The following is a 13739-nucleotide window of genomic DNA, read 5'->3' on the forward strand; positions in this document are numbered from 1 at the left end:
ATATGGACTCGCCGAGTCGCCAACTTAAACGTGTTCCATATCCCGTCTCTACTTGGCGAGTCGGGCCTACAACTCGCCGAGTCCAAGGCTAAAAAGGCAAAACACTTAGATAAATTTTACATACCAAGAACCAGGTGCTACAATATTATAAACCGATTTTCTTATGATATGCATGCGTTTAAAAATATTATTAGTCTTGCGAATAATTTATTTTCACTTATATCGATCATGTACAAATATAAATATTAATTATATACGTACGAATTATAACAATTATATCTTGGAAATCATTCGTGCATGTGAAGAAACATATTATCAATTTTAGCGAGTGACATACATTTTTACGGATTTATCGAATTTACTCGGCTTTTATTGTGAAACTTTATCGTATAACATAGTTAATGACCTTTATAGTGAGACAGTATTCATTACCTAAGCTACAACCTCGACGGATCATCGAAGCGGGTGATAATTATCTTTAGTTTAACTACGACGCCCAATGAAGCGTCATAAGGGATTGTAACTAGTCACATAACTCGGTTATAGGACTCGCTATAGGCATTAACTGGACTCTTTAACTAGAAACCACGGATTCAGTTTCTCTGTTTATCAAACATTTTAAGTATGGATTTACTTATGGTTTAACTCTTTATCAAGCATTTTAAGTATGGATTTACTTATGGTTAACTCTTTATCAAGCATTTGAAGTATGGATTTATTTATGGTTTAACTCTTTATCAAGCATTTTAAGTATGGATTTACTAATGGTTTAACTCTTTATCAAGCATTTTAAGTATGAATTTATTTATGATTTATTTATTTATCAAGTATTTAAAGTATAGGTTTACTTATGGTTTATCACTTTATCAAACATTTTAGGTATGGATTTACTTATGATTTATCTCTTTAACAAATATTTCAAGTATATATATACTTATGATTTAACCCTGTATCAAACATGGTTTTAACGACAAAAGGAATACTTTTAGACTTTTACAGTATCTTTACTACGGTTAGCAGAATACCTGTAACTCTCACTAACCTTTATGTTGACCCTTAAATTACATGTATTCTCAGGAGATCATTGAAGCAGCCTTTAATAGAAGAACTGTTCATGGATTCCATACAATCTAGTACTCTTATCTAGTTTTTGTTATATCGGCCTACTTGTTAAGACGAATTTATGAACTCATTACTATTATATGCATGAATCTTGTATTCGAACATTAAACTGGAATGTAACTGCTATGTTGTTATTGTTGTAGCTTGTGATGTATATTCAATTTGCTTGTTATCCATGAACTAAGTCATACAGCTCGGCGTATTCCGGTGCCTCGGTCGGGGGTGTAACCAGGTCAGATATTACGAAAATGAAAATGTCGGGATAATCATCACCACCATCGGACTATCCACTGTTCGTCGGCATCTCCACCTTCTGTTCCCGCCACCTGCTTCCTGGATCCCTATACTTTTGTCGTCTACTAATGACAGACCTTGACAAGATGGTTAGTTAGTCACCTTTGGAGGTCATAAAGAGTCGGAAAGATGACAAAGGCAAAATGTTAATCTAATATATTATTCTAATTTAACTTGAGATCCAGAAAAAAATTGGAAACTATAAATTTATAACAAACAATGAATTATAAATGGCATGGCTAATAAATTCAACCTTTTATGTTGTTTCCTTTATCGATTCTACCCCGCAACGCAGGGTTCTTCTCTGGTTTGTTGTAATTTTCCATGTTAGTTAGCTGGTATAACATTCGCAAAAGTTAATTATTTGCATCTATTTTGGAATTAAAAGTAAGAAAGTTCCTTCCAGACATGTCATTTCCAAGGAAATAACACAATGTTTACAACTAAACCTTATTATAAAAACTATATGAAAGATGAATGAGGAAAACAATAGATTTGAAAATATTCAATTTGTGTATTTTTTTCTAACAAATTTAATATTTTTTTTCTGATCTTTGTAATGGGGTGTAAACCTCTTGGTTTATTTAAAATATATAAATAAATAAAACTTTGCTTTCCGCAAATGATATTGGTAATTAGGATATAAACCTTTAAACGTTTTCAGTTTTTTTTTTTTATTTCTTTCTTTTATAATCTCCACTTTTATTAAAATTACATATTTAAATAATAAATTATTCACCATTTATTATTGATCACTATTATTGAAGATGGAATCGATAGTCAAGCATATATTAATAAATTGTGCATCATTAAAGATTACTTTTTTGAGTTATCAATACTGTTTTTCCTTTTTAATCATGGTTTTTACAGGTTTAAATATAGTGTGTGTATATGTGTATATAAGGTTGTATCTTAACAATATTACATTTTATGTCAGCTTTTTCAGTATTAAAACGACATTAATGAAACTGATTTTGAAAATACACTACAAGAAAAAATAATTTGATTCAACTTTTTATAAGAGTGTGTATTTGTTTCGTTTTGTACATAGTCTATTTCGTTTCCTTTTGGCAATATATACTTTGGAGAACTCTAATTTGTTGTAAAATTATTATCACTTCTTTGGCTGTTGTTGACACCGTCATTGTTATGGTGGTCATTGGCAATAATGGAGCCAATTACGGCAGCCAAAGCTGCCATGAAATGTGGATCTGTTGTGACCGCCGCCATGGCTGCATCCATCAGCTCTTGGTCGGAATTTGGGATGCCAGAAAACTTCCTTACACTATACTGTTGAGTATCCAATTGTGCCAAAAGTGATGGTTTATCAGGAAGACTGAAATTAGGATTTGTGTTGGTCGAAAAAGGAAAGTGAAATGGGGGTTGTTGGAGGTGGTTGGAGCTAGGGTTTGTGAGGTCTAATGTAATGGAAGGAAACGGTGTAGTGGCTGACAAGGTAGTGGTAATATTCGGATGATAAGAAGAAAGCATGGATCCTACGATAAGGTTGTGGTTATGGTGATTTGAGCTTGAAACTGAACCAGAGAGTAGCATAGAGGCGGCGGCAGAGGTGGTGGAGGCCATTGCCATGGCAGTTTGTGGTAGTGGATGGTTATGAGTGCCTTCATATGTCGTTATCAAAATTGTCTGATCATCCATAGATCGTTGTACCTATATAAGATTTAGATAATTTTTTGTGAGTCAAGAGGTATTTTATGAATATACTTTGAATATTGATGATTTCCTTAGTCAATTGTATTAACATCAATAACCTTGATAAAATTCTAAATTTAATGGGATAAATTGATATTTTTAAAAGGTAGCTTTAATCTATTTATTTATAAATTTATTCTTTCCAGAAAAAAAAAATTGTTTATTTATTATTAAATTATATTACTTTTGTAATAGTATAATCCTTGGAATTATATATATATATATATATATATATATATATATATATATATATATATATATATATATATAGGGAGAGAGAGAGGGGGGGGGGAACCGATGACGACTCTTTTTTCGATAAGGACACCTAAAAAAATAAAAAATAAAAATACAAATCATAAAATCAAGCATAGTACTATATCATAGAGAAAAAAAATTAGAATTTTTCTTTTTTGAATCATTAAAATTGAAGCATCGATCTTTTTTATGATCCATGATTCAATTTTAATGATTCAATTTTTTTTTCTCTCCGATACAGTCCTACTTTAGATTTTATGATTTGTATTTATATATATATATATATATATATATATATATATATATATATATATATATATATATATATGTTTCCAATTTTTTATCTCTGATATAATACTATGTTCAGATTCACAATGTGAATCTGTTCAAATTCACATTGTGAATCTGTGCATATATGCAAATTCATAGTGTGAAACCTGAACAGATCACAAAAGTAATATATATATATATATATATATATATATATATATATATATATATATATATATATATCAATTTTAATATCGATGGAAAGATGATGAAAATTTATGAATTTCTATATTTTTAGATTTTTTTCGATAAAAAATGAAACCTAAACTTCCGTGTATATATATATATATATATATATATATATATATATATATATATAAGATTTAGATAATTTTTTGTGAGTCAAGAGGTATTTTATGAAAATACTTTGAATATTGATGATTTCTTTAGTCAATTGTATTAACATCAATAAACTTGATAAAATTCTAAATTTAATGGGATAAATTGATATTTTTAAAAGGTAGCTTTAATCTATTTATTTATGAGTTTATTCTTTCCAGAAAAAAACTGTTTATTTATTATTAAATTATATTACTTTTGTAATAGTATAATCCTTGGAATTATATATATATATATATATATATATATATATATATATATATATATATATAGGGAGAGAGAGGGGGGGAACCGATGAGGACTCTTTTTTCGATGAGTACACCTAAAAAAATATAAAAGAATACAAATAATAAAATCAAGCATAGTACTATATCGTAGAGAAAAAAAAATTAGAAATTTTTTTTAGAATCATTAAAATTGAAGCATGGATCATTTTTATGATCCATGATTCAATTTTAATGATTCAGTTTTTTTTTTCTCTCCGATACAGCCCTATGTTTGATTTTATGATTTGTATTTTTTATATATATATTTTTTCCAATTTTTTATCTCTGATATAATACTATGTTCAGATTCATAATGTGAATCTGTTCAAATTCACATTGTGAAGCTGTGCAGATTCACACTGTGAATATATATGCAAATTCACAGTGTGAACCTCAACAGATCACAAAAGTAATATATATATATATATATATATATATATATATATATATATATATATATATATATATATATATATATATATCAATTTTAATATCGATGGAAAGATGATGAAAAATTATGAATTTCTATATTTTTAGATTTTTTTCGATAAAAAATGAAACCTAAACTTTCGTCCATATATATATATATATATATATATATATATATATATATATATATATATATATATATATATATATATATATATATAGGGTTAGGTTCATTTGAGACCACCTATATTTGTGAGACCGTGAGACGCATTTTTTTTATATATATTTTTTTTTATCTTTTTTTAGTTAATTCAAGTTCTGAAAATAATATTTAAAAAAAGAATTTTTGGATTTTTCCATTTATTTTGTATTTTAAAATTATTTTTTAGAATATGTACAGTGTAATATTCTATTAGAATATTTCACGTATTTTTCAAAAAAAAACGGGATTTTTTTTAGTTAATTCAAGTTCCGAAAATAATATTTAAAAAAAGAATTTTTAGATTTTTCCATTTATTTTGCATTTTAAAATTACTTTTTAGAATATGTATAGTATAATATTCTATTAGAATATTTCACGTATTTTTCAAAAAAAAAAAAAAAAAAAAAACGGGATTTTTTTATTTTTTTTTTATTTTTAGTTAATTCAAGTTCCGAAAATAATATTTAATTTTTTTTTTGGATTTTTCCATTTATTTTGCATTTTAAAATTATTTTTAGATTTGGTCTCACGGTCTTAGAAAATTAGAATGGTCTCAAATAAACCTGAACATATATATGTATATGTATATATATATATATATATATATATATATATATATTGGGAAAAAAGTGAATATATTCTTAAGGGTATATAAGATTAGATACCTGAACTCACTATATTACGTCGTTTTGTATCATATATATATATATATATATATATATATATATATATATATATATATATATATATATATATTGTAATGATCTAATGTTCTTACAATTCAACTTCTAACTTGATTTAATTTGAAGAATTTTATAAATTTTACATTTATCTTCCTCTTACATATTTTTTATTTTCAATTATATTATATATAGCGTAATAGGTGTTCAACATAAAGATGTGATGTAAGAAGAATGGAGAAAAAAATATTTCTTTAAACAATGTATAGGCTGATATAATTGAGTAGATTAAGTTAGTTTTAGGTTTACATGTTTTAACTAAATATGTTTACAACTCTATCTTATTTAATTTATTTAAGTAAACTAGTTTTAAGACTCGTATGTTATACGTGTTGGATAAAACAAAAAATCAAATATGAAGGTTTTAAAAAAAATATTTAAATTGAAATTTTAGAAGTAAAATTTAAATTTTAAAATTTGAATTTAAAAGGAAACATATTAAATACTATATAAGTAATATTAAAATTTGAGGTGTAAATATGATTTTTTAAATTAAGGAAAAATAAAAAAAAAATGAGAAAATGACAAATAGGAAAAAGCATTTATTCAAAAATATCAAAAAATAACATGTGCTCAAATTAATGAGAGAATAACATGTGCCAAAAATATTTCATTTATTATGGAGGATGGGTTAAAAAACTTCATATCCTCTCAATTTATTTATTAAAAAAGTTAGTTTTAAAAAGTTTTTTATGGCTTTGTCATAACATGTTACTGCTTCAAAGTTTGTATTTAACGTCATGGCTAAGTTATATATTTATAAAAAATATATATATAATTATAGAATAGAAATATAAAAAGATTAATTATATAAAAAGTTATCGTCTTAACAAACGTCGTTATTCGTAACAACTTATAAAGTTTGAGACTTAACATTGTCGTCATGTCATTATAAGTATGTATTTAACATAACATTATAAATATTTTTATTCTATAACTTCATATTATTTTATTAATGTAATAATTTTTACAATCAAATTTATTAAATTAAAAGAAAATGGAAGATGATTTGTACACAACAATTTTTCTTCATACACAATGATTATTGTTTTAAAATGTTGTATTGTACAACTCTATAATACATAAATTGTTGTGTACCGCAAAATTTTGTTATGTACGAATCACTTCCCAAATAAAATATACAAAAGTTGAAGGTTGCCCCAATATGGCTCCACCCATTAATTAAGGGGAAAATGACTTAGGAGGATAACTACCTCTTATCCGTGTTCACATATTAGCAACTTCTTCTTTTTTGTACATAATAAAGCAACTAACTTGTTTAATTAACTGGTTAAATTACACCAATATTACCGGCTAAAACAGGTAACTCAAAGGGAAAATGACTTAGGAGGGTAACTACCTCTTATCTGTGTTCACATATTGGCAACTTCTTATTTTTTGTACATAAGAAAGCAACTAACTTGTTTTAACTGTGTAACATCCTAAAAATCATGACCAAAAATTTCGTTTTTAATTTAATACTAAAAACATAATTGTCAAACCATTAATTTAATACTCGGCATTGGGCCTCGCCCGGCATCAGGCCCCGCCTGACATCGAGCCCCGCTCAGTATACAGATCTGTCTCTCTTAGGCCCCGCCTGTCTCCGGGCCCCGACCGCTAAACACATACAATCATATAACATGCTAACACATAAAGAAGCATACTCTACTGTATCCATGTCCTAAGAAACATACTCTGCTAATAATGAGATATGGAACTTTGTCCGTACTCAGCTAGTTCCAGCCAAGTCTTCAGCAGTGCAAGGTGAGTCTCCTCACTGTGTGAATGGGTCTAAGGCCACAATGCCAACCCATGTAATCTATGAGTAGGAAGACCCGAGGGTTAGCCCTAGGCATTGTATGCTAGTATGTTATTCCAGACCAAGGTCTGATGTCGGGCGGGTGCCCGAGGAATGTTTGCATGTTAGATTATACTTGTTGTCCGTGTGATACTTGTATGTGTCGGGTAGAGAGGTGAGTGTGGGCGAGGTCCCATATCTCATCACTAGCTGAGTACGGACGATGTTTCGTATCTCATTATTAGCAGAGTATGTTTCTTAGGACAGGGATACAGTAGAGTATGTTTATTTATGTGTTAGCATGTTATATGATTGTATGTGTTTAGCGGGCGGGGCCTAAGAGAGATAGATCTGTATACCGAGCGGGGTTCGATGCCGGGCGAGGCCCAATGCCGGAGTATTAAATTAATGGTTTGACAATTATGGTTTTAGTATTAAATTAAAAATGAAATTTTTGATCATGATTTTTGGGATGTTACACAGTTAAAACAAGTTAGTTGCTTTCTTATGTACAAAAAATAAGAAGTTGGCAATATGTGAACACAGATAATAGGTTGTTACCCTCCCAAGTCATTTTCCCTTTGAGTTACCTGTTTTAGCCGGTAATATTGGTGTAATTTAAACAGTTAAAACAAGTTAGTTGTTTTATTATATACAAAAAAGAAGAAGTTGTCAATATGTGAACACGGATAAGAGTTAGTTACTCTCCTAAGTCATTTTCCCTTAATTAAGGCTTGTGCTAAAAAGTTCATCTTTTTAATGGTTACCAAATATCCTTTCATTTCTATTATCACCAGCTAGTAGAAAAAATTATTTATAAAAAAAAAAAAAAAAAAAAAAAAAAAAAAAAAAAAATCTTATTATAAGTTTTAGATGAGAAGAAAACGATGATGATGATGAAGGAGGTGAACCTACTTGCTTACGCACTGGACAACCTACTACCATGGTGCAACGATAATAAGCTCGAGGACATGGATTTCCTTTCGCCATTTTTTGCCCATATTTTCTCCATTGACATCCATCTGAAATCTGTAAAAATACGTACAAGCATATATGTGAAATGTGATTATAGTTTCTTCGTGTCTTTAATTTGCATCATATAAACAAAATACGAATGTCACTAACTCCAAATTAAGGTTCTTATTTATATCTTGTATATGTATAGATGTCAACAGAAGCAAACGGGACGGTGATTGCATCCTAAACCTCCGTCTCCGATTGATTTTGGACTATCTTATTTGGGCTAAAATTAAGAAGTCTTGTTTGGCTAAAAGAAACTATTTTTTTTATAATAATAGTTATTTATAGCATAACTATAAATGTCACAACCAACTTAAAAATATTTTTTTTGTTGAATTTTGGTACGTAAAAATCATCCTATTGTTTATTATATTTATATAATTAATATATATATATATATATATATATATATATATATATATATAATTTATTAATGGGGCCCCATGGGGGGTTTTGGGACGAGACTGCCAACCACCGCCCCCGCCCTCGTCCCCGAAATTAAAACGGAGGTTAACCATGCCCTCATCCCCGATTTTTTTTTCCAGCAAATAACCACATACGGGACGGGGGCCCCACGTGATCGGGGTCCCACGAGACTTTTGACATCCCTAATTTATATCATGTGTTTAAGGATAAAATAATTAGGTTTCCATAGAAGAAATTATTGTCGACATTGTTGCAACAAAATAATTATTTCCAATAAATGTGAATTACATATATAGTACTATTTATTATACAGACATCGTTAGCATAGATCATATATTTTAATATTTTTAGGGAAAATGACATATACGTCCTATAAACTTTTTAAGGTTTACTCTTTTAGTCACTTACCTTTTTAAGTGGCTTTATGAGGGAACAAACTCGTGGTTTACCTGTCTTTTTAGTCCTCTTGACTTGTTATAACCGGTTTGAGTGTCACATACCCAAAACTTGGGTCCCTCCCTTCTTCCCCCTGCCGAGCAACACCACCAAAAACACCCATGTGTGAGCTGCTTTTACCCTCAAACACCAGATCGGCCATGATGATGGTCAAATCGAAGTTGAAGGCCATTGGAAATCGACCTCCTCACCTCCTTATGTCGGTTTTTGCAGTCTTCCCATCACCGATCTGCCTCTTTCCCCTTCGTATTCCTGCTGGTCGGACCGGAAGGCAACAATCTAGAGGTCACTGGAACAATCCCTACGGCTATTGTTATCGTTTTCAGTCTCTACAACGTCGATTTAAAAGTTTGATCTCCGAAAATCGGTTTATGTCCCACCTTCCAACTTACCAGTCGACTTCAAAGAAAGACTTATATCAAAAATCTAGAGGTCACTGGAGGGTGACCTTCAACGTCGATTCAAAACAAAGACTTATATCAATTTCCTTACATCTATATTAACTAAACTTTAAAAAAAACATTCATATTGTTATCAAAAATTAGGATATAACTCATTGAGTTTCATGTGACTGAAAACAAAAAACCCAGAACATAAATGGGTAACCAAATGTGACGAGGAAATCATCTTAATTCTTCTGGAAAATTAGGATATAAGTTATTGAGTTTTACGTGATTGATTTAGAGAAGTTCAATTACCCATCGTACTAGATGCATCTACCGTGATTGAATCAATTTTCGTCCCACCCTCCGCCTTGGCCCTTTTCCTTTCACGTTTTCTGCTAGACAAATGAGACAAACGAGAGCATGGTCTAATTTCCTTGAGATTTGATTTTGCGATGAATAGGGTTTGATGGAGTGAGGGCTAGTCAAAAGCATCGCCATCAAAGAAGCCTCCGTCAACTCTCCGGATTAAAGAACTCAAACAAAGCATAATTGGTGATGAGGCAAGTTTGGTCAACAAATTGGAAAAATTCAAAGTCAATTTAGGGGAATTGGTCAAAAAATGTCAATGTGGCAAAGGGGTAACCGGGTGACCCCTTCACTTCGGCCAAAATGACTTAATCAACCCGACAAAAGGAGTTCGGTTCCCTCATAAAGGCATCAAAATAGTTTAGGGACTAAACAGATAAACCTTAGAAATTTTATAGGACGTATATGTCATTTTTCCATATTTTTATGGTATTTGTAGTAACAGTTTAAAAACTCACATTCGGTCATTAATTCCGATGATGTGATCGCCATAATTGACATGACTCTAACTAAGGATGACCAAAGTCCACGACTCTTAAGTCTGACAATTTGTAAGTATTTTTGTCAAACTTAATGGCAGCTTTCGTAGTCGTAGACTTATATAGCCACCATTTGCCATAATTAACTAGATTATATGCAATTTCTACGTCTTTCATTTCTGTAAAACTGATTTTAAATATTAAATACATAATTTAATTTAATTATTGTTTTAGCAAATAAATAAATTACTAACCATGGATGCTTCGGACCGAACCCTAACCGACACACGGGCCCTTCTCATAGTTGTTTCAGCCGTAGCTCCTTGATCACAAATATCCTTTGGTGAATTCAACTTAACATCTTTGTTCATATCAGAGCTATCAACATTTGGATCAATCTTCATTAATGGTGGAGTGAGTTTCTTGAATTCCAACGTGTCGTCTTCCACCTTATTTATAGTCTATTATTTTCCAAATCAAATCCCTCAGTTGAATCAATGTCATTGTAGGGTAATTAAAACGAAACTTGATCAATGGATTATATGTTGATTTAATATTAGTTATATGTATACCTTAATATGTCTTTGTAAAAAGCTATATTTTTCTTTAATTTGAGCAAGCATCGATCGCAAACTTTCGTTTTCTCGCTTCATCTTTTCAAGCTCGTTCTGTAATATAGCCAACTTCGACCAAATATATCAGACTACTGAATTCATTTCTAATAAACACCATCATACTCATCGTTTGTTCACAATTTGGAAAAACGATATTAGGGTTGCTAAAGAGTGCCTTAACTGGATTGAATATGTACGTATGAGTTTATCTATACCTTATGAGCATCTTGGTTTTTCGTATTTATTGTATTAAGATTCGAACCCACCTGCATATATACGACACATAAAACACGAATATGTTTGGTTAAAGAATTTTGTTATAGATTAAAACGAGTAATTAAAGGGTCAAGGATAATCATGTTCATGCATCTGTTCATCATAATCTAGATATGACTGGTCATCTCAACCCGCAGTTTGAACAAAAACCATCAAAAACGATACGAGATTAGCAAGAAGCAGATGTAATTAAATGGTTAAATCAACTTACATTTAAGTTAAGCTGGAGTTCTTGATTAACTCTGTCGTGTTCTTTGTTTTCTATGGCATGATGAATACTAGAAGGATGCAGCTGGGAAGAATTACCAGTAGTACTAGTTCTCGAGAAGAAATCCACTTCGTTAATGATCGCAGACCTGTTTTCATGGCGATTGATCGGAAACTTGTGTCCGTCGAATGAATTGAGAACCATATTCTCACATCGAGCTTCCATTACATGAACGGGTAATCAGAGTGGTTGATGGATTTGAAGCAAAGAATGAAATGCGTATTGATGAAGATTGGAAGAACCCTAGATATCGTGTGATCAGGAAGAGAAGAAGACGACTGGTTTGCTTTGAAAAGTCGATGAAATGGAGTGGGGATTAAAAAATAAGAAGAGGAAGACTTGGGACCAAATGTGAAACGAAGTGAGTTATGGAATAAATATATAGTAGTATTATTAATTAAAAAAGGGTGTAGAGTTTCGTCAGATGGTGCGTCAATAGGTACATGTGTCTTCTTCTCCATGGGGACTACCCTAACCCTAGGCTGATCTAATTAACTTATATGATCCTAATCGCTTCTTATTCTTTATTCTTATTCATGTTTCTTACTTTATTTATTTTAGACCAGCTGTGATGTAATAAATTTGTCTATTTAAAAAAATAAATAACAATTTATAAAATTTAAATTTATAAAAAAAATAAAATAATTATTGTTAAAATTGAAGTATTTATTTATCTTCTAAATTTAAACTAATAATTCAAATAAATAAACAACTAAAATAGTTAGATTAAATTTAGAAATTTAAAAAATATAATGAAAGTTACATTAATGAATTGTATATATATTTATAATTACATTTAAATATTATATAAAATTAAAATAAAATAGAAACAAACCACTAATTTGATCTAAACTTACCACATAACGATATGTAATATAATGGATAAAAAGATGACAAGTAGCAAAAATTATTTTCATTTATTAGGGACTATATACTAAATTATTTAAATACTCTCTTACATTTTTTTTACCTTTCTATTCATGTCAAATGTTGATATGCGATATATTGATACAACTAATAATATTTTAATCCATTCATCAACATTTAATATTGATAGAATGATAACAGAAAAAAAATGTATGAATAGATTTAATTTCTCTTTAACTTTTGTTAATTTTTTTTTCGTTTTTATTTTTTTAACACTTAATTTTATTAGAAAACACTGAATATATTAAATGTCTATGTTTGAGGGATTCGGACGCAGTCTACAATATTGCAGGTTACCTTATGTTTTTAAATGATAAATCTATTTTTTAATTAGATTTTTGGTCAGAAATTTGGAAGATTACAACTTGGTATTAAACCCTTAGTTTGAGGGATTCGAATGCACTTTACAATGTGTCTGAACTCAAACTGAGGACTGAGAGATTTTTTAAATTAAGTTTTGGAAAAGAATGCTTTTATTCAAAGAAATTTAAGAAAATAGTTGGGTTAGAAACATGAGCTCGGTCTTGTCATGTTTTTGTCTGATTGTTGTCTTAAGACCACGAGCATGGTTTTTTGAACTGATTTTTAACTTATAAGTAGAAGATGAGATACGTATTGTTAGTCAGAGCTAAGGAAGTAAGAGACTCCTAATATACTGTAACATCCCAAAATTTATAACCAAAAAATTTCATTTTTAATTAAATAATTATAAAACTACTAGTATAAAAACATCTATCGTGTCATCTCATATCAAAAGTGCAAATAATCAAAAAATGTCATATTAAAACATCACCAGAGTATAACTCCCAAAGATCTCATGTGCGGAAATCATGGTGTGACGCATTGCAATCATGTCGGCTCCTTTCCTTTTGAGGAAGAAGTACCTGAAACCAAAACTGAAAACCGTAAGCACAAAGTTTAGTGAGTTCCCCATCATACCACATAGGCACATACTGTCAGGCATATCTAGGTGCCCAACCTACCCCTTCGGTCTAGTCCGACTGGATACTGTCAAGCATATCTAGGTGTT

General features: G+C 29.8%; 1 protein-coding gene across 2 annotated transcripts; it reads right to left on the reverse strand.

Moving 5' to 3' along the window:
* Window positions 1-2402: 2402 nt before the first annotated feature.
* On the reverse strand, window positions 2403-12120 carry LOC145062458 (putative WRKY transcription factor 47). 2 transcript variants are annotated; one of them, XM_079010061.1, is made up of 6 exons: window positions 11726-12120; window positions 11454-11504; window positions 11197-11292; window positions 10879-11085; window positions 8407-8520; window positions 2403-3087 (listed from the first exon to the last, which is right to left on the reverse strand). In XM_079010061.1, the coding sequence occupies exons 1-6, from the start codon at window positions 11945-11947 to the stop codon at window positions 2509-2511; spliced, it is 1269 nt and encodes a 422-aa protein (XP_078866187.1). In that variant the 5' UTR covers window positions 11948-12120; the 3' UTR covers window positions 2403-2508. The 2 variants fall into 2 exon arrangements, with proteins under 2 accessions (XP_078866187.1, XP_078866186.1); XM_079010060.1 differs by having other exon boundaries at window positions 11197-11307.
* Between the last annotated feature and the right edge of the window lie 1619 nt (window positions 12121-13739).

Source organism: Lactuca serriola, chromosome 7 (genome assembly GCF_051521515.1).
Source record: "Lactuca serriola cultivar US96UC23 chromosome 7, Lser_US96UC23_V15, whole genome shotgun sequence".
NCBI classification, from domain to species: domain Eukaryota; kingdom Viridiplantae; phylum Streptophyta; class Magnoliopsida; order Asterales; family Asteraceae; genus Lactuca; species Lactuca serriola.